At 59.1% G+C, this 24,424-nt stretch overlaps 1 protein-coding gene across 3 annotated transcripts in view; it reads left to right on the forward strand.

The window, feature by feature from the left end:
* The first annotated feature begins 330 nt into the window (after positions 1–330).
* Positions 331–24,424, forward strand: part of COL7A1 (collagen type VII alpha 1 chain) — a 31,036-nt gene continuing 6,942 nt past the window's right edge. For 2 of the 3 annotated variants that reach the window (XM_027038660.2, XM_027038661.2), the window contains exons 1-93: positions 332–592; positions 1,097–1,277; positions 1,933–2,098; positions 2,178–2,271; positions 2,363–2,524; positions 2,761–2,924; positions 3,002–3,131; positions 3,229–3,345; positions 3,475–3,621; positions 3,707–3,823; positions 3,898–4,047; positions 4,130–4,258; positions 4,839–4,982; positions 5,071–5,196; positions 5,299–5,442; positions 6,040–6,159; positions 6,319–6,462; positions 6,771–6,896; positions 6,996–7,142; positions 7,328–7,450; positions 7,748–7,894; positions 8,151–8,285; positions 8,371–8,517; positions 8,599–8,735; positions 9,033–9,159; positions 9,244–9,390; positions 9,478–9,650; positions 9,751–9,786; positions 9,871–9,897; positions 9,990–10,034; positions 10,108–10,170; positions 10,608–10,679; positions 10,775–10,810; positions 10,944–10,979; positions 11,145–11,216; positions 11,328–11,405; positions 11,650–11,676; positions 11,759–11,812; positions 11,954–12,016; positions 12,102–12,161; positions 12,266–12,301; positions 12,499–12,543; positions 12,623–12,658; positions 13,014–13,058; positions 13,142–13,177; positions 13,305–13,337; positions 13,704–13,736; positions 13,915–13,968; positions 14,046–14,105; positions 14,198–14,233; positions 14,340–14,420; positions 14,522–14,557; positions 14,755–14,799; positions 14,952–15,023; positions 15,241–15,285; positions 15,533–15,559; positions 15,758–15,787; positions 15,906–15,986; positions 16,063–16,098; positions 16,175–16,210; positions 16,299–16,379; positions 16,635–16,670; positions 17,322–17,384; positions 17,621–17,665; positions 18,636–18,671; positions 18,745–18,780; positions 18,893–18,988; positions 19,110–19,145; positions 19,242–19,277; positions 19,386–19,433; positions 19,748–19,783; positions 19,916–20,038; positions 20,120–20,320; positions 20,415–20,450; positions 20,532–20,585; positions 20,768–20,836; positions 20,913–20,957; positions 21,074–21,136; positions 21,283–21,327; positions 21,649–21,684; positions 21,812–21,847; positions 21,989–22,033; positions 22,254–22,286; positions 22,366–22,428; positions 22,519–22,554; positions 22,635–22,715; positions 22,855–22,923; positions 23,044–23,079; positions 23,154–23,195; positions 23,349–23,393; positions 23,483–23,527; positions 24,139–24,174; positions 24,257–24,316. In XM_027038660.2, coding sequence (XP_026894461.1) covers positions 508–592; positions 1,097–1,277; positions 1,933–2,098; positions 2,178–2,271; positions 2,363–2,524; positions 2,761–2,924; positions 3,002–3,131; positions 3,229–3,345; positions 3,475–3,621; positions 3,707–3,823; positions 3,898–4,047; positions 4,130–4,258; positions 4,839–4,982; positions 5,071–5,196; positions 5,299–5,442; positions 6,040–6,159; positions 6,319–6,462; positions 6,771–6,896; positions 6,996–7,142; positions 7,328–7,450; positions 7,748–7,894; positions 8,151–8,285; positions 8,371–8,517; positions 8,599–8,735; positions 9,033–9,159; positions 9,244–9,390; positions 9,478–9,650; positions 9,751–9,786; positions 9,871–9,897; positions 9,990–10,034; positions 10,108–10,170; positions 10,608–10,679; positions 10,775–10,810; positions 10,944–10,979; positions 11,145–11,216; positions 11,328–11,405; positions 11,650–11,676; positions 11,759–11,812; positions 11,954–12,016; positions 12,102–12,161; positions 12,266–12,301; positions 12,499–12,543; positions 12,623–12,658; positions 13,014–13,058; positions 13,142–13,177; positions 13,305–13,337; positions 13,704–13,736; positions 13,915–13,968; positions 14,046–14,105; positions 14,198–14,233; positions 14,340–14,420; positions 14,522–14,557; positions 14,755–14,799; positions 14,952–15,023; positions 15,241–15,285; positions 15,533–15,559; positions 15,758–15,787; positions 15,906–15,986; positions 16,063–16,098; positions 16,175–16,210; positions 16,299–16,379; positions 16,635–16,670; positions 17,322–17,384; positions 17,621–17,665; positions 18,636–18,671; positions 18,745–18,780; positions 18,893–18,988; positions 19,110–19,145; positions 19,242–19,277; positions 19,386–19,433; positions 19,748–19,783; positions 19,916–20,038; positions 20,120–20,320; positions 20,415–20,450; positions 20,532–20,585; positions 20,768–20,836; positions 20,913–20,957; positions 21,074–21,136; positions 21,283–21,327; positions 21,649–21,684; positions 21,812–21,847; positions 21,989–22,033; positions 22,254–22,286; positions 22,366–22,428; positions 22,519–22,554; positions 22,635–22,715; positions 22,855–22,923; positions 23,044–23,079; positions 23,154–23,195; positions 23,349–23,393; positions 23,483–23,527; positions 24,139–24,174; positions 24,257–24,316 — 7,149 coding nt within the window. In that variant the 5' untranslated portion in view covers positions 332–507. Of the gene's footprint in view, positions 593–1,096; positions 1,278–1,932; positions 2,099–2,177; positions 2,272–2,362; positions 2,525–2,760; positions 2,925–3,001; positions 3,132–3,228; positions 3,346–3,474; positions 3,622–3,706; positions 3,824–3,897; positions 4,048–4,129; positions 4,259–4,838; positions 4,983–5,070; positions 5,197–5,298; positions 5,443–6,039; positions 6,160–6,318; positions 6,463–6,770; positions 6,897–6,995; positions 7,143–7,327; positions 7,451–7,747; positions 7,895–8,150; positions 8,286–8,370; positions 8,518–8,598; positions 8,736–9,032; positions 9,160–9,243; positions 9,391–9,477; positions 9,651–9,750; positions 9,787–9,870; positions 9,898–9,989; positions 10,035–10,107; positions 10,171–10,607; positions 10,680–10,774; positions 10,811–10,943; positions 10,980–11,144; positions 11,217–11,327; positions 11,406–11,649; positions 11,677–11,758; positions 11,813–11,953; positions 12,017–12,101; positions 12,162–12,265; positions 12,302–12,498; positions 12,544–12,622; positions 12,659–13,013; positions 13,059–13,141; positions 13,178–13,304; positions 13,338–13,703; positions 13,737–13,914; positions 13,969–14,045; positions 14,106–14,197; positions 14,234–14,339; positions 14,421–14,521; positions 14,558–14,754; positions 14,800–14,951; positions 15,024–15,240; positions 15,286–15,532; positions 15,560–15,757; positions 15,788–15,905; positions 15,987–16,062; positions 16,099–16,174; positions 16,211–16,298; positions 16,380–16,634; positions 16,671–17,321; positions 17,385–17,620; positions 17,666–18,635; positions 18,672–18,744; positions 18,781–18,892; positions 18,989–19,109; positions 19,146–19,241; positions 19,278–19,385; positions 19,434–19,747; positions 19,784–19,915; positions 20,039–20,119; positions 20,321–20,414; positions 20,451–20,531; positions 20,586–20,767; positions 20,837–20,912; positions 20,958–21,073; positions 21,137–21,282; positions 21,328–21,648; positions 21,685–21,811; positions 21,848–21,988; positions 22,034–22,253; positions 22,287–22,365; positions 22,429–22,518; positions 22,555–22,634; positions 22,716–22,854; positions 22,924–23,043; positions 23,080–23,153; positions 23,196–23,348; positions 23,394–23,482; positions 23,528–24,138; positions 24,175–24,256; positions 24,317–24,424 lie in introns of all 3 variants that reach the window. The other variant, XM_027038663.2, reaches the window with a different exon arrangement.

The following is a 24,424-nucleotide window of genomic DNA, read 5'->3' on the forward strand; positions in this document are numbered from 1 at the left end:
CTGCAGCCTCCCCCCACCACCATCCTGCTGTCTCCTCTGTCCCCAGGAACCTATTTGAATTCCAGCCTCCAGCAGTCATGTCACTAGTCACTCTGACCTTAAAGCAGCCAAGACTTCTGACCCTAGACAGAGTTGGAGAGGTTTCCCTCAGCATTTGTCAAGAACCTTCCCGGGGAGTCCCGGAAGCCACAGGAGGTGGGGGGCTTTACACTTAAGTAGACTCAGATCCTCTGTCGGGCAGGGGAGGTGGGGGCGGCGTCCTTTGGGACGCAGGGTGGGGGGCGGGCCGCCTAGGACCCCGCCCGCAGCTCCGCCCCCCGGGATCAGGGACTTTTTCTCTGCCGTGGCGGCGGGACCGCAGCAACGGCTGGCGGCGGGAGCCGGCGGACAGACAGACCGGCAGGCAAGACCCGGGTTAGGGTTGGGGGAGCGCTGGGCTCGGACTTGCCACAGCCGCGGGCCGAGGGACAGAGCCGGGGGCCTGGCTGACCGACTCCCCCACCCAGGATGAGGCTGCCGCTCCTGGTGGCCGCGCTCTGCGCCGGGATCCTGGCAGGGGCGCTCCGAGTGCGGGCCCAGCAGAGGGAGAGAGGTGGGCACCGCCGGGAAGGACGCCGTCCAAGCCGCTGCACCCTGTCACTTGTGGCTTTCATCTGGGACCCCCCACCACCACGATCCTCCCCGCATCTCTACTAACTCTCCCCCCACTTCCCAAACCCTCCGCTGCAACCCCGTGCTGGCTCTCCCAAACGGCATCCTATTCTAATGGGTCTCAAACTCTGGCTCCCCAGATGTGCACTGGGTCGCCTACTCTCTGTCACTCCACCCTGGCCCCTTGAGGCCAACCCCAGCCCCCAGATCCACACCTGCGTCCGTGGCTCTCCCTTCTCTAAACACACCAGTCCTCCATGGAGAGTCTGCTCTGGGCCCCTCCGCGCCACCCTCCAAGTCTCCCAGGCCCAAGGCGGCCTGCGCTGGTTGGCTTAGCTGATGAGGCCTACTCCATCCTCCCCAGCCCCTAGTGCGGAGGGACCATAGCGCAGGGAGGGGTGGGTGGGCTCCACGAAAAAAGCATGATGGCTCCTCCCTGCCCCAGTGACCTGCACTCGCCTTTATGCTGCTGACATCGTGTTCCTACTTGATGGCTCTTCGTCTATCGGCCGTGGCAACTTCCGTGAAGTGCGTGGTTTCCTGGAGGGACTGGTGCTTCCATTCTCTGGGGCAGCCAGTGCACAAGGTGTGCGCTTTGCTGCTGTGCAGTATAGCGACGATCCACGGTGAGTGGTAGCCCCTGCAGCTAGGAACCCAGAGATCTGGCCAAGACTCTTCCCCCCAGAAGCAGAGAGCCCCGAAACCCCTAGGCCAGGTTTTCCGGAACCCAGAGACACCCTCCCCGCCCCCCCCCCCCCCCCCCCCCCGCCCGCCCCTGGCCAGGACATCCTGTGGAGACAGAGGCAGGGATCTCCCAGGTAGAGTCCTCACACCTGAGACACCTCCAGTCTATTGTCCTGCCAAAGACGAGGCTGTCTTTTCTAATCTGGAGATGGAGAGCCCAGGGGCCTCGGATGCCCCCTGCCTACTGAACTCTCCATGTTCCAGCCCTCTGCCTCTCCCCTCACACAGGGCCTCCCTGTCTGGCCAACACCCACCTCCCTACAACTAGACCCTTCCTCCCACAATTACTTAATTTTAACTAGACATCCTGCTTCCCGAGGCAGCGAGCCCCAAGAGCTCCAGCCACCAGCAGAGCACAGAGGGGTATCAGAGGAGTTTGTTAACTTAATGGCTTCAGAGGTGGAGGGCAGGAGTCACAGAACCAAGAGGACCCTCAAGGAGGCCTGATATTCACAGGCCTCACCCAGAGGCCTCTTAGAGGCCAGGGCCAGAGAAGGTCTGTTGCCACCTGTTGCCACCTTCCCTCCCCTGTTGCAGGACGGAGTTTGGCCTCGATGCACTTGGCTCAGGCTCAGGGGGCGAGGTGATCCGAGCCATCCGTGAGCTCAGCTACAAGGGGGGCAACACGCGCACGGGGGCTGCAATTCTCCACGTGGCTGACCACATTTTCCTGCCCCAGCTGGCCCGACCTGGTGTCCCCAAGGTGATCTCCCACCCTACCATTCCCCCCACCAAGTTAGCTGCCTGAGGCAGCACTGATTTACCCCCGGCACCTGCCCCAGGTCTGCATCCTCATCACAGATGGGAAGTCGCAGGACCTGGTGGATACGGCTGCCCAGCGGCTGAAGGGGCAGGGGGTCAAGCTGTTTGCTGTGGGTGAGTACCCATCTGGGGTGACAAGTGGGCTATGGCAGGGGCCAGTCAGAGGGCATGTGGACAGCTGAGCTCTGATTGGGCATCACCTCAGGCATCAAGAATGCCGACCCCGAGGAGCTGAAGCGAGTTGCCTCACAGCCGACCAGTGATTTCTTCTTCTTCGTCAACGACTTCAGTATCTTGAGGACACTGCTGCCCCTTGTTTCCCGGAGAGTGTGCACAACTGCTGGTGGTGTACCTGTGACCTTGCCCAGTGAGTTCCTGCCCCCACTTGTGCCCTGACCTAGACCTCTGACCTCCCTCCCCAAACCTGAGGGTGCTGCTTCCATTCCCTGTGCTCCTGACACCAAGCTGGGGGTTCTGTCCTCTGATCCTGCCCTTGAGGTGCTGATCTGACCTTATGTGCCCCCGACCCTTGACCCCAACGCTACACTTTAAGTCTGACCCCTGATCCTCCTGCCTGATTGCCTGACTCCTCACCCTTCCCAGCTGATGACTTGACATCTGGGCCACGAGACCTGGTGCTGTCCGAAGCAGGCAGTCAATCCTTGAGAGTACGGTGGACGGCGGCCAGTGGCCCTGTGACTGGCTACAAGGTCCAGTACGCTCCTCTGACAGGGCTGGGACAGCCACTGCCAGGCGAGCGGCAGGAGGTAAGGATGTCAGGAGTGGTAGGTGGAGGGCTGGGGACTTGGCTGGGCAAGGTAAAGTGACCTCTGGCCTTGGGCAGGTGAGCATCCCAGCTGGTGAGACCAGCACACAGCTGCAGGGTCTCCGGCCACTGACTGAGTACCAAGTGACCGTGGTAGCCCTCTACGCCAACAGCATCGGGGAGGCTGTGAGCGGGACAGCTCGGACCAGTGAGCAATTCTGCTAACCTCTGACCCCGTTCATCTAATTGCCCAGTAACCCCTTCCCACTCCTGACTCCACTAATCCCTGCTGGACCTTCCCCCAGCTGCCCTGGAGGGGCCAGAGCTGACCATCCAGAATACCACAGCCCACAGCCTCCTGGTGGCCTGGCGGAGTGTGCCAGGTGCCACTGGCTACCGTGTGACATGGCGGGTCCTCAGTGGTGAGTGAGAAGTGTGGGCTGAGGGGGATCTTGGCACGTCAGACAGGGTTGTAGGGTCCTAAGTCTGCAAGGCGCGCTGATCCCTTGGTGCCCGCCCCGCCCACCCCCCCCCCCCCCTCGCCCGTGCAGGTGGTGTCACACAGCAGCAGGAGCTGGGCCCTGGGCAGGGATCAGTGTTGCTGCGTGACCTGGAGCCTGGTACGGACTACGAGGTGACTGTGAGCACCCTGCTCGGCCGTAGCGTAGGATCTGCCGCCTCCCTGACTGCCCGTACTGGTGAGAAGGCTGGGTGCTTTCTTTGCGCTGGGTAGGCAGGCGGGCAGGGCACAGAGGCCACTGACATCCCCTGTGCCCTGGGCAGACGCTTCCGTTGAACAGACCCTGCGCCCAGTCATCCTGGGGCCCACATCCATTCTCCTTTCCTGGAACTTGGTGCCTGAGGCCCGCGGCTACCGGCTAGAATGGCGGCGTGAGAGTGGTCAGTGCAGGGGAGAGGGGCGGGCAGGCAGGGTCAGGCTCGGCTTCAGCCAGCCTGACGCTGTCGTCTTGCAGGCTTGGGGGTGCCACAGAAGGTGGTACTGCCCTCTGATGTGACCCGCTACCAGCTGGATGGGCTGCAACCAGGCACTGAGTATCGCCTCACGCTCTATACTCTGCTGGAGGGCCGTGAGGTAGCCACGCCTGCAACTGTGGTCCCCACCGGTGAGGGCTCCATGGGCCTTGCCAAGTGAGAGGGGAAGGTACAGGGGCCCGGGGCAGCCTTTAATGCTGTGCTCTCCAACAGGGCCAGAGCTGCCCGTGGGCCCTGTGACGGACTTGAAGGCAACCGAGCTTCCTGGGCAGCGGGTGCGAGTATCCTGGAGCCTAGTCCCCGGTGCCACCGAGTACCGCATCACTGTGCGCAGCACACAGGGTGAGGTGGACACAGCCACACCCGGACACACATTAAAGTTCCAGCTTTTGCGGTCTGACTACACCTTCACCCCAACACATTGCACCTCTGGGTTTCTACAGCCTGCTCCTGTCTCCTTGTCCGACTATCCCCCAAGGTGGAACTGAGCCCAGGCCTGTCACGGTGTCTTTCTGCTCCCAGCCCTGCCTCAGCCCATCTTCTCACCCGGATCTGTCTCCACTCCCTGCCCTGCATCCCTGCCTGCAGCTTTGGCCCTTCTCCACAATCCCAAACTCAATCCCTGCCCTTCTGTTACTCTAGCTGGAACCACTGTCCACACTGACCTCTCATCCCCTGTCCCCATCCAGTACTGACCCCCATCACCCCACATCACTGTCTATCAATGACCTGTCAACTCATATCACTATCCACTGATTTCTGTCATCCTACATTCCATGTCCCTGTCCACTGACTCCTATCATCCTGTATCTCCGTTCATCACTGGTGCATTATCCTGTGTCATTGTCCATCACTGACCGCCATCATCCCACATCCCTGAGTCTCACGGACCCCTGCCCACCTACTCTGCCTTCTCTCTTAGGGGTTGAGCGGACCCTCGTGCTTCCTGGGAGTCAAACAGCCTTTGACTTGGATGATGTCCGGGCTGGCCTAAGCTACACTGTGCGGGTGTCTGCTCGAGTGGGCAGCCGTGAGGGCGGTGCCAGCACCCTCACTGTCCGCCGGGGTGAGCACACAGGAGGGTTGTGGGGGGACAGCTCCTTGATTCACTCTGGTCCTGGTCTTGACCCCTGACCTCTGCCTTTAACCCCCAGAACCGGAAACCCCACTTGCCATCCCAGGGCTACGAGTTGTGGCATCAGATGCAACACGGGTGAGGGTGGCCTGGGGACCTGTTCCTGGAGCCAGTGGATTTCGGATTAGCTGGAGGACAGACAGTGGTCAGTGTGGGGTGTGTGGGAGGGCTGTGGAGAGGAACAACTAGGGTTTGGGGGATTGAGGGGGCAGGCAAGAGCCATGCCAACACTTCCCTCTGACCCTAGGTCCGGAGTCCAGCCAGACATTGCCCCCAGAATCCACTGCCACAGATATCATGGGGCTACGGCCTGGAACCTCCTACCAGGTGGCTGTGTCAGCACTGCGAGGGAGAGAGGAGGGTCCCCCTGTGGTCATCGTGGCTCGCACTGGTCAGGGCCTGACCCAGCCCCTTGACTGGCTATCTCCAGTGCCCCTTCAGACCCCCCTGCCCCCCTCCACAGATACTTGTTTCTCTCCAGAACAGCCTCCCTCTTCAGATTCCCACTGCCTTCTCCCTCAGAGTCCTGCTTTCTCCTTCGGCCTCCCTTGCCTCCTCTTAAGCCCCTGTCTTCTTCAGATTCCTCTGCCTCTCCTCAAAGATCCCACTCTCTTTGCCCTCAGATTTTCACCACCTCATCTCTCAGGCTCCCACTGCTTTTTCTGCTCCACCTTGCTCTCCTCTTAGGCTTAAACTTTTCCCTTTGTCAGACCCCCTCCCTGCCTCCTCAGACCTCCATCAGAACCCTATTATCTTCTCTGTCAGACCCTCTTCTCTTTGATTCCTATCACCTGCCACCTCAGATTCCCACTATCTCCTCTGTCAGATCCCCAGTTCTTCCCCCATCTGGCCCATTAACTACCCCCTCCATCAGATCCCTGCCTCCTTTTAGACTCTCACAGCCTTCTTTTAGATAGTTCCCCCAAACCTCCTCCATCAGACCCTCCACTGCCTCCTCCATTGGACTTCCCATTGCCTCTCCCCACAGACCCACTAGGCCCAGTGAGGACTGTTCATGTGACGCAGACCAGCAGCTCATCTGTCACCATCTCCTGGAACAGGGTTCCTGGTGCTACGGGATACAGGGTCTCCTGGCACTCAGGCCATGGTGGGGACCAGGGGTTTTGGAGGGGACCAGAAGTTTTAGAGGGTCATGGGGGGCAGGTCTGGGTGGAATAGGGGCTGGGGGGTTTTATTAAAGGTCCAGGTGGGGCATTGGGGGGCAGAGTCTAGCTAGCCCTGGAGCTGCGTCCATCCTCATTCCCAGGCCCAGAGAAATCCCAGTTGGTTTCTGGAGAGGCCACAGTGGCTGAGCTGGATGGGCTGGAGCCAGATACGGAGTACACGGTGCATGTGTGGCCTCATGTGGCCGGTGTGGATGGGACACCCGCCTCTGTGGTTGTCAGGACAGGTGAGTGGGCCCTGGCCAGCTCGAAATCACATCTCACTGGCTACCCCGCCCCAGTTGACCACTCCATCACTGCTCAGTGAGTTCTCCACATTGACACTTAGTCCACCCTCAGCGACCTCCTGGCTGCCCCACACTGCCCACTCTGGGGCACTGGCCTCATCCCTCTCAGAGGTTGCCTACACTGACCGGTCCATACTAACCTCACACTGACCTTCAGACCTTCCTGCATTGACCATGTTTGCACTCCCACGCTGTTCTCTGCCAGCCATCCAGTGGCTCCTGACCCATTCCCCTGCCTTTGCCCTCAGACCCTGCGCCCGTGGGCAGTGTGTCGAAGCTGCAGATCCTCAATGCCTCCAGTGATGTTCTGCGGGTCACCTGGGTCGGGGTCACTGGAGCCACAGCCTACAGACTGGCCTGGGGCCGGAGCGAGGGTATCGTTCCCTGACCCTGCCCTTGTCCTTCCTGGCTGGGACTGCCCTCTCTGGTAAACCACCCCCACCCCGACCGTTGCCCCATGCTTGCCTGGCCAGGTGGCCCCACAAGACAGCAGATGCTCCCAGGAAACACGGACTCCGCCGTAATACGGGGCCTCGAAGGCGGAGTCAGCTACTCGGTGCGAGTGACTGCTCTTGTGGGGGACCGTGAGGGAGCACCGGTCTCCATTGTCGTCACCACGCGTAGGCGGAGCTTGGGCTGGGGCGAGTCTGGGATTGGCCTCCACGGTTTGGGGGCGGGGTTTGTGCTCTGCGGGTTAAAGGGGGAAGGAAGGATGAAGCCAGGGATGGGCAAAGGGGTCGGTTGGGATTGGCTTAGGAGCCAGTTGGGGGGCGGAGCCTCCCTGAGTCCCTTGCTTTCCCTGTAGCGCCTGAGGCTCCGCCAGCCCTGGAGACCCTTCGCGTAGTGCAGCGAGGCGAGCACTCGCTGAGTCTGCGCTGGCAGCCGGTGCCGGGGGCACACGGCTTCCGTCTGCGTTGGCGACCCGAGGGTGAGAGGTTTCCCTCGGTAGGGGGTCAGGGACCGATGGGGGCGGAGCTGGTGGCGGGGTAGGAGAGGTAGGTCAGTGAGTGGGCCACGTCTGTCAGTGTCAGTGGGGGGATGTGCTGTGCGCTGGGATCAGTCATGCGGGGTCAGTAAAGAGAACAGGGTGAGCGAGAATGAGGAAGATCGGTTAGGAGGGTGGATCTGGTTAGCAGGGTAGGTCAGTGAGGTGGGCGAGATCATTAATGCCCGTCTGTAGCATCTTCCCACATGCCTTGGGTCCCCACTTCCATGCTTGCCCCAGGTGGCCAGGAACAGTCCCGGGTCTTGGGGCCCGGTATCAGCAGCTATGAACTGGATGGGCTGGAATCAGCAACCCCATACCGAGTGTGGCTGAGCGTTTTGGGGTCAGCTGGAGAAGGGCCCCCCACAGAAGTGATTGCACGCACTGGTGAGCCCAGAGTCCACTCTTCCCTGGTGTGATGTTTCCCCCACTGATAACCCGCACTGGTTTCCTGCACCCCATGGCCCTGAGTGACTCCTCCTGTAGCCCCTTACCACTCCTGTACCTGGGGTGACCCCAGCATGATCTCCCTTGACACTTCCTTTGCTAAGATGATCCTGCCCCAGAACCTCTTCAGATGATCTCTCTCTTCTGGGTTCTCAGGACATAGACTCTGATCCCTGGTTTTTGATTCCTTCTTCAGAGTCACCCCGGGTGCCAAGCACTGAACTGCGTGTGGTGGACACTTCAATTGACTCAGTGACTCTGGCCTGGACCCCAGTGTCTGGAGTATCCAGCTATATTCTGTCCTGGCAGCCGCTCAGACGCCCTGGCCAAGGTGAAGGGGAGGCCAGGATTGGGGTGGGCTGGCAGTTGGGGCTCTGTGGAAGACCTCCTGTTTAAACAGGTTTTATCTTTTGCAGACATCCCTGGGGCCTCACAGACACTTCCAGGGATCTCGAACTCCCAGCAGGTGACAGGGCTAGAACCTGGCATCTCCTATACCTTCTCCTTGACACCGATCCGGGAGGGTATACGGGGTCCTGAGGCCTCTGTCACACAGAACCCAGGTAAGGTGGGCACAGTGGGAGGGGCTTAAGGGGGTAGCTAGATGGGCCAGCTGCTTCAGTAACTCAGCCCCTTTCCTGCAGTGTGTCCCCATGGCCAGATGGATGTGGTGTTCCTGCTGCACACCACTCAGGACAATGCTCATCGTGCAGAGGCCGTAAAGCGAGCCCTGGAGCGTCTGGTGTCTGCGCTTGGGCCTCTTGGGCCACAGGCAATCCAGGTTTGGCCCCGGAGACAAACAGACCCCTTCCTATCCCAGCCCTTCCCCATCCCACGCTTCACAGCAGCTACCATTTCCCTCCTCCACCACTGGTCCAATCTGTCTCCCAGCCCTTTCCAGGCTCCAGATCTCCTCATCTGCTGGTTGGCTGCCTATACTGCCATCACTGCTGACCCCCTAGTGTTCAGGTTTAGTCCCATTCCCTGAGCTCTATATCCCGCCCCCCCTCCCCACCCCGATAGGCTCTGCCATCCTTGCTTTGCCATCTTCCCCAGGCTCTGTGTTCCCCCACCCCAGGTTGGCCTCCTGTCCTACAGTCATCGGCCCTCCCCACTGTTCCCACTGAATAGCTCCTATGATCCTAACATCATCCTGCAGAAGATCCGCAGCATCCCTTACATGGACCCAAGTGGGAACAACCTGGGTAAGGACTGCATTGTACATGGACTCTTGGGGCCTACCTGTTGGGAGCTGGGTGCCCTGGGTTCTGACATGTTCTTTCTCCCAGGCACAGCTGTGGTTACTGCTCACAGACACCTATTAGCACCAGATGCTCCCGGGCGCCGCCAGCATGTACCAGGGGTAATGGTTTTGCTAGTAGATGAGCCCTTGAGAGGTGACATCTTCAACCCTATCCGTGAGGCCCAGGCTGCTGGTGAGGAGGAGGGCTGGTGGGGATGGGGCCTGGGAGTCGGGCTGGCTCCAGCAGGGTTGTCATGCAGGCTGCTGGACCCCTCCTTAGGGCTCAGAGTGATGATACTGGGCCAGGCTGGAGCTGACCCGGAACAGTTGCGTCGCTTGGTGCCAGGCATGGACCCTGTCCAGACTTTCTTTGCTGTGGATGACGGTCCAAGCTTGGACCGGGCAGTCAGTGGTTTGGCAACATCCCTGTGTCAGACAGCCTTGGCCACTCAGGTTTGCAAGGGGCCTCTGGGGGAGGGGTGACTGGTGGGGGAGAGGGAGCTGGAGACTCTTGGGACAATTGCCTAGCCTCAAAAAGACCTTATGTCCACAGCCACAGCCAGAGCCTTGCACACTGCATTGTCCAAAGGTAAGTGTCCAGGGTTGAGAGGGTGGGCGAGGGCCACACCCGGGGCTAGCCACTCTGACCCTCATGTAATGTATCTTTCCCCAGGGTCAGAAAGGGGAACGTGGAGAGATGGTGAGTGACCCTAGTTGGGGGCAGAGAATGGTTGGGGGTCAGTGTGGCTGGGGGAGGTTGGTGGCACAGGGCTCACTGATCACCCTTCCTAGGGCCTGAAAGGACAAGCCGGGCCTCCTGGCCCCCCCGGCCTCCCGGTGAGTGCCTCCCCATGCCTGTCCTCTGCCCCCTGACCAGAGTACTGCTTCCTTACCTGCTCTCTCCTCTTAGGGCAGGGCTGGTGCTCCTGGACCCCCAGGGCCTCCTGGAAGTACCGTTGCAAAGGGTGAGAGGGTGAGTGGAAATCATTGGGGTTCCCCGAAGACACTCCTCCAAGTGTTCTCAGGGTTTTTAGAAGACAGAAGTAGAGAGCAGGGCTAGAACCGCAAGGGTGTTAGAAGTCTAAGTGGACATTTAAACCACACCAGAGACTCTGGGGCAGGGCCTACAGTAGAGCAGCCAGTGGGGTTTTGAGACTCCCCCCGAGAGCCTGGGTGTAAGTTCTAAATCCCAGAGGCAGGGAAGGCCCCTCCACCTCATCATTGCCCTGGTACCTGGGATGAGTCCCCATTTAGCTCAGAAGGGCTGCTTCTCTGCCCCACTGCTCCACCCCAGCACCACTCAGGGGCCTGTGGGGTGGGAATCTAGATAAAGAATAGTCTCGGCTCCTCCGGCAAACGAAGGGCACGGAGGGAGGGTCCCTTCCTGCCCTGACCTCTTTGACTCCTTAGGGCTTTCCTGGGACAGATGGGCCTCCAGGCAGCCCTGGCCGCCCTGGGGCTCCTGGAACCCCTGGCTCCAAGGTAAGCAAGCCTTGCCCTTGCAGGTCACTTGGTAGGACTCTTTGCTTGAGTGGGTGAGTAGGTGGTCTGACTGCCCTGACTTCTTCCATTTACAGGGTTCCCCAGGGTGGCCTGGCCCTCGTGGAGATCCAGTGAGTTGCTTTCCCTTCTTTGCTCACCCAGTGTCTTCCCAAAGTTCTTTCTGGAGGGTGGGGACCCGTTGGGGGTGGGCAGTGTGGATGTGCTTGAGCCCAAGCATCACCCTTTGCTCTATTTTGTCCTCAGGGAGAGCGAGGACCTCGAGGCCCAAAGGGGGAGCCGGTAGGTGAAGGGGGAAGGGAGGGAGCCAGGATGTCCCAGGGAGGAGCAGGCTGGATGCTATGCGGGGCCTGTGGCATGATAAGGAATACCTGGGTACCTCTGGGAACTTCTCCCGCCTCAAGGCTCCCATGCCCTGAATCCTGCCCTTTGCTTTCTGTCCTGCAGGGAGATCCCGGGCGAGTCATTGGAGGCGAAGGCCCAGGGCTTCCTGGGCAGAAAGGGGACCCTGGACCTCCAGTAAGTTCTACGATGTGTGGGGGCAAGAGGTGTGTGGTGGGGAACCAGCAGGAGGCAGGGTAGGAGTAAGGGTCAGTGGGGTTGTACTTTATACTTTGTCTCCTCCATTAGGGCCTCCCTGGATCCCGTGGCCCACTGGGGGACCCAGGACCCCGTGGTCCCCCAGGACTTCCTGGAACGACTGTGAAGGTGACAACATGATCCCTTTATGGTCTCATGACCTCAATGTGATCCAGTGACCTGGTGACCCCATTTGAACCCATATAACCCCTACTGGTTGCTCTGACCCCATATGACCCCTTAGCGCCCCCATGACTCCTCAGTTCCTCCGTGACCTTTGTAATCCAATTTGTCCCCATGACCTTCATTTCTCCTGGTATATTTGGGAGTGGAGGTGTGGTCCAGGGTCATGGAGTCATGATCTGTCTTCCAGGGTGACAAAGGCGATCGTGGGGAGCGGGTAAGTGAGGGGCAAGGTGTCCTGGGGGTGGCTTGGAGTCTGATTCCCATTGGCTGGCTCCTGACCTACTGTTCTCTCTCAGGGCCCCCCAGGACCAGGTGATGGTGGCACTGTCCCAGGGGAGCCTGGGCTGCCGGTGAGGGAGCCTTGAGGCTCTGCTGGGGAACTTGGGGGCCATCTCAGGGGTGTGGATACTGAGGCTGAGGCTCTTCTGGGGCAGTGGGTGGGTGCTGGGCCTCATAGTTTGGGGCTCAGGTTTTCACTCACTTTCTCCTAGGGTCTTCCTGGAGGCCCTGGACCCCAAGGCCCAGTTGGCCCCTCTGGAGAGAAAGGAGAAAAGGTGGGAGGCCTGACCTCTTGGTGTGCCCATTCTAGGGCGGAGGCTGAGGGAGGTAGGGTCTTCTACTCATCTGTTTCTCTTTCAGGGTGACTGTGAGGATGGAGCCCCAGGCCTCCCAGGACAACCTGGGAGCCCGGGTGAGCGGGTGAGTGTAGGGGCAAGGGTTCTGAGGGGTGGGCACAGCTCCCTCAGCTTCCCACCCTCTATCCTATGCTTATGCCCAAACTCAAGTATCCAAACCCCTTCTAGGGCCCACGAGGACCTCCTGGGGACATTGGCCCCAAAGTAAGTGCTATTTTGGGAGGTCAGGTGTGGGGTGTGACCACTGGGACAATTCTAGGGCTGGGGGCTGGGGGAGGATCAGGAGATGAGGGCTCTCAGCAGGTCAGAGGTTGTAGTTTCCGAGGCAGGATAGCTAGAGTTTGAGACGCCTTCTCTAGGGTTTGACAGTCAAGGCGCCTCTCCTATCTCTCTCCCCTTAGGGTGACCGAGGACTGAAAGGGGCTGTGGGTGAGATTGGCGAGAAGGTAAGTGCAGCCTAGGGGTTTCTCAGGGCCCCAGAGGGTCTGTGGCCAGACTCGGCTCTGACCCATTCTGTTCCCTCAGGGTGAACGTGGACCCCCCGGCCCAGTGGGACCGCAGGTGAGCCCTCTGACCTGATGCCAGTGTCCAGCTGACCTGCACTCTGTGCCCCTTCCTGGTTCTGACTTCTCAACCTTGATGCCCCCTGCCCCTGGCCCTCCACCTCTCCTCACATGACTCTTGCTGATGCAGGCTCCAACCCTTAACCCCCGGGACCTGCTTTTTACTTCCTGACCCTGCTGAACTGACCTTGACTTCCACTGACCTGGACTCTGTCACCCCTCAGTTTGATCCCTGCTGCCTAAATCCTGACCTTTTGTGCCCTCTCTTCAGCATCCCCACAATTTCTAGCCCTTGCTTGCTACTATCTCCCTGCCCATCCCCCTGGATCAGCATTTCTGCTCTTCTTTCCCAGGGGCTGCCTGGACTGGCTGGACGTCCGGGAGCTGAGGGGCCCGAAGTGAGTCTGTGACTATGGTAGGACGGGGAGAGGGGTTTTCAAGTGTTCTTCCTGCTCTGGCTTCACACCTTTTCCACATGCAGGGGCCGCCAGGACCCACCGGCCGCAGAGGAGAGAAGGTGAGTCATTGCCTGGGCGTCAGTCCCTCCCACCCCCTGCACTTGGGATTGTGACAGGTGGGACCCCAGGACCTGGAGTTCCTAGATGGGTCTCTGACTCATCCCTGTCCCCATCCTTTTTCCACAGGGGGAGCCTGGTCGCCCTGGGGACCCTGCAGTGGTGAGCAAAGGGAAGATGGGGCTCTGAGCACAGCGTGGCTCCTTGAGCACTGGCCTGCCTGTAGACCAGTATTCTAGGCTGAAACCCCATAACCTTGGGACCATGGGAAGGCTAAGAGTTCTGTGACTCTCCTGATGCCACAATGCATCTCCTGACTCTTGGCTGTAACCTGTGACCCTGTGACCATCATACAGGTCATGAACTCTGTGTAACCCCTGCCCTGCTCCCAGCGGTGACTCTGTGATCTCTGGACAGAGACTGAGCTCTATCTATGACTTCTAGTTCCATATTACCTCATCCCCAGTCAATCACGTAGTACTGTGATCCCCAGGCAGGGCCAAGTGTGTCTGTCCTGTTTGTTTTCAGGGACCTGATGGTGCTGGGGCCAAAGGAGAGAAGGTAATTCTGGCGAGAGTGAAATGGAGGCTGATCCAGGGTTGAGGTCAAGGTCATGGGGTCTGCCTTTAGGCTTTCCTGGAGGCCCCTGGAAGTCATAGGGTTGTGGCATGATTGCTGGATTGTGGGGTCATGGAACCTGGGGCTGATGCTGATGGTTGATGGTCTTTGTTACTTCCAGGGAGATGTGGGGCCCACGGGGCCTAGAGGAGCTACAGGAGTCAAAGGGGAGCGGGTGAGTGAAGGGACAGTGTCTAAGGGGGTAGGGCAGGTGAGGGTTGTGCTCCCTGACTTCTGATCCTTTTGCCACAGGGCCCGCCTGGCTTGGTTCTTCAAGGAGACCCTGGCCCCAAAGGAGACCCTGGAGACCGGGTGAATAAATGTGGGGCTGGGGAGTGTGGCAGGAGATGAGGTAATACCCGGGAGCCCCAACTAAGTCCTGTACTCCCCCCTACACCCTGCAGGGTCCCATTGGCCTGACAGGCAGAGCAGGACCCCCAGTGAGTACCTATGGCCTTGGGTAACCTCAAGGTTTCTGGGGTTACCACCCCTCAGGGACTGGCTGCTATGTGCATCCTGCATCACCCCACTTTGGCTCCTCCACAGGGTGACTCAGGACCTCCTGGAGAGAAGGGAGACGCTGGGCGGCCTGGCCCCCCAGGACTCGTCGGCCCCCGAGGACGAGATGTAAGAAAGCTGGAGTTGGGGGAGTCTTGGGGGTAGGAGAGTGGAATGTTGCTGTCATCGTGGGGGATCTTGGGACCAGGACTGATTCTCATGTCTCTCAGGGTGAAGTTGGAGAGAAAGGTGATGAAGGTCCCCCGGTAAGACTCCTTCCCACTCTGATTTCTGACCCGGTACCCTTGCATTGTGATCCCACTGGACTGGGGGCTCCTCCAGGTCATCGAATCCATTCCCTTGCCTACTGTCTATCTGGTGCCCAGACCCTTCTCTGCCCCTGCTCCTTGAGTCAGTTTGAGCCCAAGCCACCTGCTCAGTGTGGCTTTCTCTCCATCACCAGGGTGACCCAGGTTTGCCTGGAAAAGCTGGCGAACGTGGCCTTCGGGTGAGGCTGGCAGGGAGAAGTAAGGGGGTGCATATTGTGATGGGAAATTCAGGCATGGTTTTGGGGGTGATGGGGAACCTGAACAGTATGGGGGTCATGGGAAAACTGCAGAATGCCACGAGGGCCTGTCTCAGACCAGCTGCTCTTCTCAGGGGGCACCTGGAGCTCGGGGACCTGTGGGTGAGAAGGGAGACCAAGGAGATCCTGGAGAGGATGGACGAAACGTGAGTCCTAACCCTGACCCCTAACCCCAACTTCAGCCATCCAGTTCCCAGCCCCCGCTCCTGCCATCCCAACCCTGCAATGATAAACGCTCACAATCCCCTGTCACCCCTTCGTCACAACCCCCAAAGGCCACCAGGATCCCCATGAGTCTTTAGTTTGCTTCCAAAGCTTCCTGAAATTGCTGCCTATCTTGAGTGACCCCCTGACTTTCTACAGGGCAGCCCTGGACCATCTGGACCCAAGGGTGACCGTGGGGAGCCGGTGAGTAATGCCAGTGTTCTGGGCTTGGAGGGATGGGAGTTTCCAGTGCTTGGTCTGGTCAGTGTGTACATAAGGGGCCTGGAGGTCAAGGTGGGGAGTATTGATGGCTGTCTCCAGGCCTGACCTGCCTTCTGGGTGTTGGCATTGGGGTGCTTCAGGGAATCGGGGAGCAGAGTTGAGTCTGGGATGAACAGCCATGCCCTGTGATCTTGGGGCTCCTATTGATCATAATCATTTCCTTTCCCAGGGTCTCCCGGGACCCCCTGCACGGCTGGTAAGGGCTTAGCTGGGTGTGGTCCTCTATCCTGTCCCTCACCTGCCCCTGTTGGCGCCACATGGTATCCCTTCATCCCTTCCACTGCCCCCTGTTCCCCTCATGGCCTCCTGATAGCTCCATTGATCCCATAGCCCCTCACTGGCCCCAATTCTCCTTGTTGAACCATTCACTGACTATCCCCCCTCCCCCCCACAGGTAGACATGGGAGTTGGAGCTGGAGAGAAGGTATCAGGGTCTGTGGGTGGAGTGAAGCTCTGAGCACAGGGAAGCCCCGTGGTGCCTCCATGATGGGCATGCCTGCAGCCCTAGGGCCGTTCCTTCAACCAGCTTGTCTCTGCCACAGGGAGAGCCGGGGGACCGTGGACAGGAGGGTCCTCGAGGACCCAAGGGTGACCCAGGCCCCCCTGGAGCTGCTGGGGAGAGGGTGAGTGTGGTTGGTCCCATGAGGAGGTGTGGGTCTGGGAAAGCCTGGTCTGATTTCTTCCTTCCCCTATCCTCAGGGCATCAGTGGACTCCGGGGGCCCCCAGGCCCTCAGGTGAGTGATACTCTTTGCCCCAGCAGCCTCAGTCCTCCTCTTACCCTCACCTCTTATCTGACCTTGTTCCCTCCAGGGGGACCCAGGTGTCCGAGGCCCAACAGGAGAGAAGGTGAGAGGGCATGGAGGTTTTTAGCCGCGAGCCAGGCTCTTAGGTCCATCTTATCCTTTGAGGCCTCTTACTTCTCTATTTTCCTCAGGGTGACCGGGGTTCACCTGGCCTGGATGGCCGCAGCGGGCTAGATGGTAAACCAGGAGCCCCTGGCCCCCCTGGGCTGCATGTGAGTCATGATGGTCATGGTCTGGTCACACCTTTCCCTTTCCTCTTCATATGACCCCAGCCTCACCTGGGTCTTCTTGGTCTTGATGAACTCGGGAGCTAGGTGGGGTATCTGTGTCTTCTCCTAGAACCTTCCTGGGTGGGGGATGTTAGTGCCTTGCAGGCCTGAGTTCACAGGAACTAGTGGTGTTGTTGGTGGGTGGTGCTCCTGACCCCGTGATCACTGCAGACTCCCTGACTTTGAGTCTCTCCTCAGGGTGCTGCAGGCAAAGCTGGAGACCCAGGGAGAGACGTAAGTGAGGGGAGATCTGGTTTTGTTTTGTTTTGTTTTAACATTTATTCATTTTTGAGAGTGAGAGAGACAGAGCATGAGAAGGGGAGGGGCAGAGAGAGAGGGAGACACAGAATCAGAAGCAGGCTCCAGGCTCCGAGCTGTCAGCACAGGGCCCGATGCCAGGCTTGAACTCACGGACTGTGAGATCATGACCTGAGCCAAAGTCGGACGCTCAACCGACTGAGCCACCCAGGCACCCCAGTGAGGGGAGATCTTAGGCCGGAGGGTGGCTCAGGTCCAGCATAAATTGCCCGGGGTCATCATTTCACAGTACCACTGGGAATAGGAGCAGTTGGTCCAGCCCTGTTCTTGGGAGGGGTCTCAGTCCCTGGCAGGCAGGTTTTAGCAGGGTCCAGCTTTCTGACCTTCTTGGCCTCGCCTTGGGGGCCGTATTAGGTCCCCCAAGTCCTGTAGGTTATTCCCTTGGGAGTTTTAGTAGGGGTGGGGGCCCTAACCAATGGAGTCTCTGCCTCAGGGGATTTCAGTGAAACCGCCAAATTTTGGGGGTCTCTATACTCAAGGAGGATCTTAATGGGGTCCTCCCCAGTCCATGGGTGTGCTCCAGGGGCTCTCAGTGGCTCTTTCAACCCTAGCAAAGACTTTTTCCAGGGGCTTCCAGGCCTCCGAGGAGAACACGGACCCCCTGGCCCGTCTGGCCCCCCTGGAGCCCAGGTGAGACTGAGTTTTCATGGTACCCATTTTTTTAAAGTTTATTTACATATGTATGTATATACGTATGTACGTATGTATGTATATAATCTCTACACCCAATGTGGGGCTCGAACTCATGATCCTGAGATCAAGAGCCTCATGCTCTACAAACTGAGCCAGCCAGGCCCCCCTCATGGTACCCTTTTGCCCCGTTACTGCCCTCACCCGATCCCTGACTTAATGTTCTGTTCCCACAGGGAAAGCCAGGAGAGGATGGCAAGCCTGGCCTGAATGGGAAAAATGTGAGTTTCTAGAGCAGACACAGGGACACCTACTGAGAAATGTCAGCACGTGTACCCAGACCAGATATGTAGCTGCACATGGGACACACAGGCAGACACTTGCTGAGGTGTGTCAACACCCATGTACCTAGCCCAGACCTACATACAGATACATACTGAAATTCAGGCAGCCTCGCAGTGAGTTATGTGGGCATGCTGATTTGTGCCCAGATGGACTGACACCTGCTAGAATAACCCACAGCCACGGGATCAGCTGAAGAGCCACAGACACAGATTGAGAGGGGCAGACATACTCGCATGAAGCCACATTGACGGATACTGGAGACTTGTTGACACAGACACTTCCACCCAGACCAGATATGTGCTAAGACGTGGGGCCAGGGCCACATGTGGACCTGTGCTGAAACATAATGAGACACACATCCAAGGCTCTGGCATGTGACACGTGCATTCATATCCACAGTCACTCATCTACATATGGCCACACATGTTGACTTGTACACAGATATTGAGACATAGAGACAATTCTCAAGGCACCAGAGACATGTAGACACATGTCCGCCCTGTGTATACATGTACATGCCCATATGTAGATATGAGTCACAATGTGCAGACCGACAGACACCTACTAAGTGCCACCTATGAGGACATGAGGCCCATGCATGGATACACATGCTAACACACACACACACACACACACACACACACACACACACACACACAGATGTGGTACTACATCTAGAAAGCCAGAGATAGAGAACATGTGCAGTTACATGTAGAAGTGAGCAGAACCACACAGGCATGCCCTCAGATGTATAAAGGCTCATTCAGATGGTCATAGGCCGTGCTCCAAGACACAGAGGCTTGGAGTCATAGACACAGACATACAATCATCTGAGACCAGCCAAGCCAGTGTCTTGCAGCCAGACACCAGTGAATTTTGGGGCTGATGTGAATCTTGTGCCCACAGGGGGAACCTGGGGACCCTGGAGAAGATGGAAGGAAGGTAAGACCCCTCGCTTGGAGTCTGTTCTGCCCTCAGAATAGGGCCCTATCTAAAGTACCCTTGTCCTCCACAGGGAGAGAAGGGAGATTCGGGCACCCCTGGGAGAGAAGTGAGTGCTGGAGCCTTCTGCAACCTGACCCATGACCCTGTGATATCTGTGATATATGGTTCCACTCTTTTCTGGGGCCTCAGGGTCCTGATCCTGGCTGCATCCCCCACAGGGTCACGAAGGTCCCAAGGGTGAGCGTGGAGCTCCTGGTAGCCCTGGACTCCAGGGTCCCCCAGGCCTCCCTGGGCAGGTGGGCCCTTCTGGCCAGGTGAGTATCCAGGAGGGTCGTTCTAGGACTTGGGAGCGTCGGGGGCCATTATGTTCCCACTGGATACCATCCTGGGATACCATGATCCTATGTGACCTCTTTGTGTTCTATCATATCTCAGGGTTTTCCTGGGGTTCCGGGAAACACAGGCCCCAAGGTGAGTGTGCATGTGGTGGGTAGGGGGTACAGTGAGGGGCTAGTAGGGTTGAGGCATTTCCCCCCACCTCTCTTTGTGATCACTCTTTGTTCTCAGGGTGACCGTGGGGAGAGTGGACCCAAAGGGGAACAGGTGAGGTCCCCACCTTTCTCACATGCCCAGGTAGCCATAGCTCGCACATGGTGCATGCACACTTCCCCCAGAAACTGGGTCCAGCAACTTGTCTCTTGGTGTCTCCAGGGCCTTCCGGGAGAACGTGGCCTGAGAGGAGAACCTGGGAGCGTGGGGGTGAGTGAAGCTTAGGACCTGGTCGTCGACTCTTATTTGCATGCCTAAAGGAGCCACCTCTATCCTCTTCCCCTTGCCCTGTGGCCCCATGGGTTCTGTCCTGTGTGTTCAGTCTCCTGTCCTATTGGGATTCCCGTAGTCTACACTGGGGGGACCAGGCAATGGGGGCATGCCAGGGAGGGGCTTCCAGGGCCTTGAGCCACCTCAACCAGCGCTAAAGTGTCCTGTGGGCAAGAGGCCTGGAGAAGAGCCTCTTTCTGGGAGCAGCGTGGGGCTTCTCTGAGGGTAGCCCCTCACCCAGCTTGTGTCCCCAGAATGTGGAGCGGTTGCTGGAAACGATTGGCATCAAGGTAGGTTGTTTGGGGGCTGGGGGTGGGGGTGGATGGAGGCCCCAGGGGGCAAGGAGTGCCCACATGGCCTGGCGAGGGCCTGGGTGGCTGCAGGAACGGTCCCTGTTTCCCCAACCCCTTGTTATCACTCAGACATCTGCCCTGCGAGAGATCGTGGAGACCTGGGATGAGAGCTCTGGCAGCTTCCTGCCCTTGCCTGACCGGCGCCGTGGTCCTAAGGGGGACCCAGGCGAGCGGGGCCCCCCAGGCAAGGAGGTGAGTGTCAATCACTCAGTGGGGATGTCCTGTGGACGGTGTCACCCACCTCTAGCAACATTCACTCTTCTGTTCCTCCAGGGACCCATTGGCTTTTCTGGAGAACGTGGGCTGAAGGGAGATCGTGGAGACCCTGGCCCTCAGGGGCCACCAGGCCTGGCCCTTGGGGAAAGGGGCCCCCCTGGACCTCCCGGCCTTGCTGGGGAGCCTGGAAAGCCTGGTATTCCTGGGCTCCCAGGCCGGGCTGGGGACGCAGGGGAGGCAGGAAGGCCAGGAGAGAGGGTGAGCTGGGCTAGCCAGGAAGGCTGGGGATGTGGGGCCAGGAGGGGCTGGGCTCCCCGTGGACATGGCCCCCACCCTGCTATTTGCACCTTAGGGAGAACGAGGAGAGAAAGGAGAACGTGGGGAACAGGTGAGCTGAGAGAGGCTACAGGGGGCGGGACTTCCTGGGTGTTGTGCTGGGGAAGCCACACCGTTTCCTTCTTCTCCACAGGGCAGAGATGGCCCTCCTGGCCTCCCTGGACCTCCCGGCCCTCCTGGCCCCAAGGTGATCAGCCAGCCCTGCCCTGGGCCTGTGACTGTTGTTACCAGGAGGGCACCATTAACTTAGGCCCCAGAAACTCCATATGGTGTCTCTAACCCATAATCCTGTGAGATCCTTTAATCTGGGGTGACCCCTCCATGCCTCTGTGATAGACACATTTCTCTCCTATGACCTGGTATTTGTAGGTGGCTGTGGATGAGCTAGGTCCTGGACTCTCTGGAGTGCAAGGACCCCCTGGACTCAAAGGCACTAAGGTCAGTGTGTGCGATCAACAGGGGGGCCACTCCCTGCCATGGCACCAGGGTCCAGCTTGACATGTCATCCCTACAGGGGGATCCAGGCAGTGATGGCGACCGAGGCCCCAAGGGAGACAGGGTGAGGCCTGCTAATCCACCATGCTTCCCTCTCCTTTAGGGGGGCACGTGAGCAGTCGTGTGTCTATGGGCACATAGCAGTGACTGGGGGCTTAGGACATGCCGTTCTGCTTGCAGGGTGTGCCAGGCATCAAGGGAGACCGGGGAGAGCCTGGACAGAGGGGTCTTGATGGCAGCCCGGTGAGTCTGTGCCACAGGTCACCCATGTGCCTGCACAGGGCTCTTACAGTGTTGTCTGGACTGCAGTCTGCACTGCCTGGGACTGTCTGGGGCGGCTGGGATGTGGGAACAAAGAGGATCCATGGTCTTAAACCTGTTCTCTTCAGGGTCTACCAGGAGAGCGTGGTGTGGCTGGGCCTGAAGGGAAGCCGGTAAGTGGTGGCAGGAACATCCTGGCCCAGGCTCCTGGGAACAGCTGCCCTCTGCTGGGAGCTGGCTGCTCTGTGCACATGTCACCAGTGACAAGGATGTTGTGCCTGCGTGCCAGGGTGTGAGTGCAGGTGTGTGTGTGTGTGTGTGTGTGTGTGGTGTGGTGTGTAGGCCAGGATGTGTTATCCCTGAGGGTATGGGGTGATCTATGCCTGAGGGGTGGCAGCCTGCATGTGGGCTCCCTAGACAGAGGCCTCTGCAGGTTGGAAATAGGCCCACATGAGGCCCGGATTGAGGCTCAGCAGCCCCCCTTCTCTATCCAGGGTTTGCAAGGTCCAAGGGGGACCCCTGGCCCAGTGGTGAGTATCAGAATCCTCACCCCTCCTGCCCCCATCCTGCCCCATGCCACAAGGGTCAGTACTGCCTTAGTTTCTCTGGTGGGCTGGGACTGGCTCCGCCTCACCAGACTCCTTCTCTCTCCAACAGGGTGGCCACGGAGACCCTGGACCTCCTGGTGCCCCGGTGAGTAACAGGAGAGCACTGCCTGGTGGGGGTGGGATGGGCACTAATCCCCACTGGTGAGCCAGGCCTTGTTTGTGTTAATCCCCGAGCCCCGGCAGATGACTCTGACTCCCGTCCCCTGCTCTTGATACTTTTTTCTAGGGCCTTGCTGGCTCCACAGGACCCCAGGGTCCTTCTGGCCTGAAGGTGAGTATAGGTGTGTGCAGGCGTGTGGCTAAAAGGCAGAGGAGGCTCCTCTGAGCCATGTCCACACCAGGATAGCCCCTGCCACCCCCCTGGGTTGTCATCACCCTGCGATGGGGCTAAGCACCAAGGTGCCCCATCCATGTGGGCTTTTCTTATGGGCAGAGGGCTGAGGAGCCTCTTGTCTTTTTGTGGGGTCACAAGGTCTCTGGGTTTTTGGCAGGGGGAGCCTGGAGAGACAGGACCACCAGGACGGGTGAGTGGCCCAGCTCAGGGGTTAGAGTCACAGGGAGCCACGTGGGATTGGAGCTGCCCTGAACTGTTTCTTCCCCCAGGGCCTGCCCGGACCCACCGGGGCTGTGGGACTTCCTGGCCCTCCTGGCCCTTCAGGCCTCGTGGTAAGTGAGGTCCCTGCAGGGACACCGTGTCCTGCCCCCTGGGTCCCACGTTCCCCCATGTTCCCCTCACATCTGACTTGTCTCCTTCAGGGTCCTCAAGGGGCACCGGGTCTGCCTGGACAAGTGGTGAGTCCTGGGGGTCAAGACTGAACTCCAGGGGGTCAGGAGTCAGTGGGCAGGCCCATGACAGAGCTCCTCCCTTTCAGGGGGAGACAGGGAAGCCGGGAGCCCCAGGTCGTGATGGTGCCAGTGGCAAAGATGGAGACAGAGGAGCTCCTGGTGTGCCGGTGTGTATTCTGGGAGAGCTTTCTCCAAGCCTGTGATGGGGCCGTGTGCCCGGTCCTGGGCCTAGAGAGTAGGGAGAGCAGCGGCAGCAGGCCCAGGGTGGTGGGGAGGCACTGAGTCCTTCCCATTGCCCTGTCACAGGGGTCGCCAGGTCTGCCCGGCCCTGTTGGACCTAAAGGAGAGCCTGGACCCATGGGGGCTCCTGGACAGGTGATCCTGACCCTGACCCCGACCCTCTGTACCAGCTCCTCTGCCTCACCATCCAGGCCAGCGAGGTGGGGCTGGGGAGAAGGTGGGGGGGCTAGGTAACTCACTGGGCATTCCCCACAGGCTGTGGTCGGGCCCCCTGGAGCAAAGGGAGAGAAGGTGAGTGTGCAGAAGGCCTGGGGGGAGGGACTGAGGGGGGCCAGGGCATCCCACTGACCCTTCTCCCTCATCAGGGAGCCCCCGGAGGCCTTGCTGGAGACCTGGTGGGAGAGCCGGTGAGTGTGGAGCCTCCGACAGCATAGTTCACCCATCTTCATGACTCTGGGCTTTCATAATACGTGTTACATTGGACCCTGCACCTCCTTCCTTGGGTGTCATCTTTCTGAGCCCCTAATGCCCATGTTGCTTCCTGTCCCCTGTCTCTACAGGGAGCCAAAGGTGATCGAGGACTGCCAGGGCCTCGGGGCGAGAAGGTGAGGCAGACCCAGCCCAAGGGCCTAAGCACTGTGTAGAGGGGGGCCAGGCTGGGTGGCTAGATCCCCTTACTACCCTTTCTGTGCAGGGTGAAGCTGGCCGTGCAGGGGAGCCTGGAGACCCTGGGGAAGATGTGAGTCTGGGGTCTGGGCAAGTCAGCTGGGAGTGAGGAGTGCAGGTGTGGACATGAGGGACCATTCCCAGGCCTGTGCACCCTCCAGCATTCAGGATCCTGCTCCAGGGAGTACATAGGGATCCAGCCTCTTGGCTTCCTCACTCCTGGGTGGGGGCGGGGGTGTGTCTTTGCTTCCTTGTGCCTATCCTAGGTCTTCTGCTCCTCACTGTGTCTGAGCACACATGTGTGTGTCCCTGTCTGATGCCCTAGGTCTCCTGTTAATGTACCCCTTTCCCCTGCCACCTCTGCGTTCCATGTATCTGAATGCATGCTTGTGGGCCTGTCCTAGCTCCCCAGGATGGGGTGACATTTGTGTGCTCCTGGGAGCTCCTGTGTGTCTGTGCTCACACCGGAGGTCCCTATGCCTGTGCTTCTGTGTGGGCTCCCCGTGTCTGTAGCCACGCCTAAACTCCCACATATCTGTGGTCACCTCTGGGCTCCTGTGAGCCAATCCTTGCTTACGTGTCTGAGTTCCACATGTGAGCTACCCTGGGAATATTCTTGGGCCGTGTCTAAGCTCTGGGTTCATGTTCCTCCCGTCTCAAGTACTGTTTACTTTGCTTTTTTAGGGTCAAAAAGGGGCTCCTGGACTCAAGGGTAATAAGGTATGTGTACCCTAAAGCATCCCTGCTGGGGGTCATATTCCTGGGACTCAGAGAGCTGATCTGACCCCTCTTTCCCTTGAAGGGTGACCCAGGAATCGGGGTCCAGGGCCCCCTTGGGCCAGCTGGTCCTCCAGGTCTGAAGGTTAGTCGATGCCCCATCACCAGTGGTGTGCAGCAGGCAGGGAGGTGCCTGGAAGTGGGAAGAAGGCATTCTGTGCCTGGTTCTGGGAAGGAGTCCTGTTGGGGCCAT

Source organism: Acinonyx jubatus, chromosome A2, assembly GCF_027475565.1.
Source record: "Acinonyx jubatus isolate Ajub_Pintada_27869175 chromosome A2, VMU_Ajub_asm_v1.0, whole genome shotgun sequence".
Taxonomy (NCBI): Eukaryota; Metazoa; Chordata; class Mammalia; order Carnivora; family Felidae; genus Acinonyx; species Acinonyx jubatus.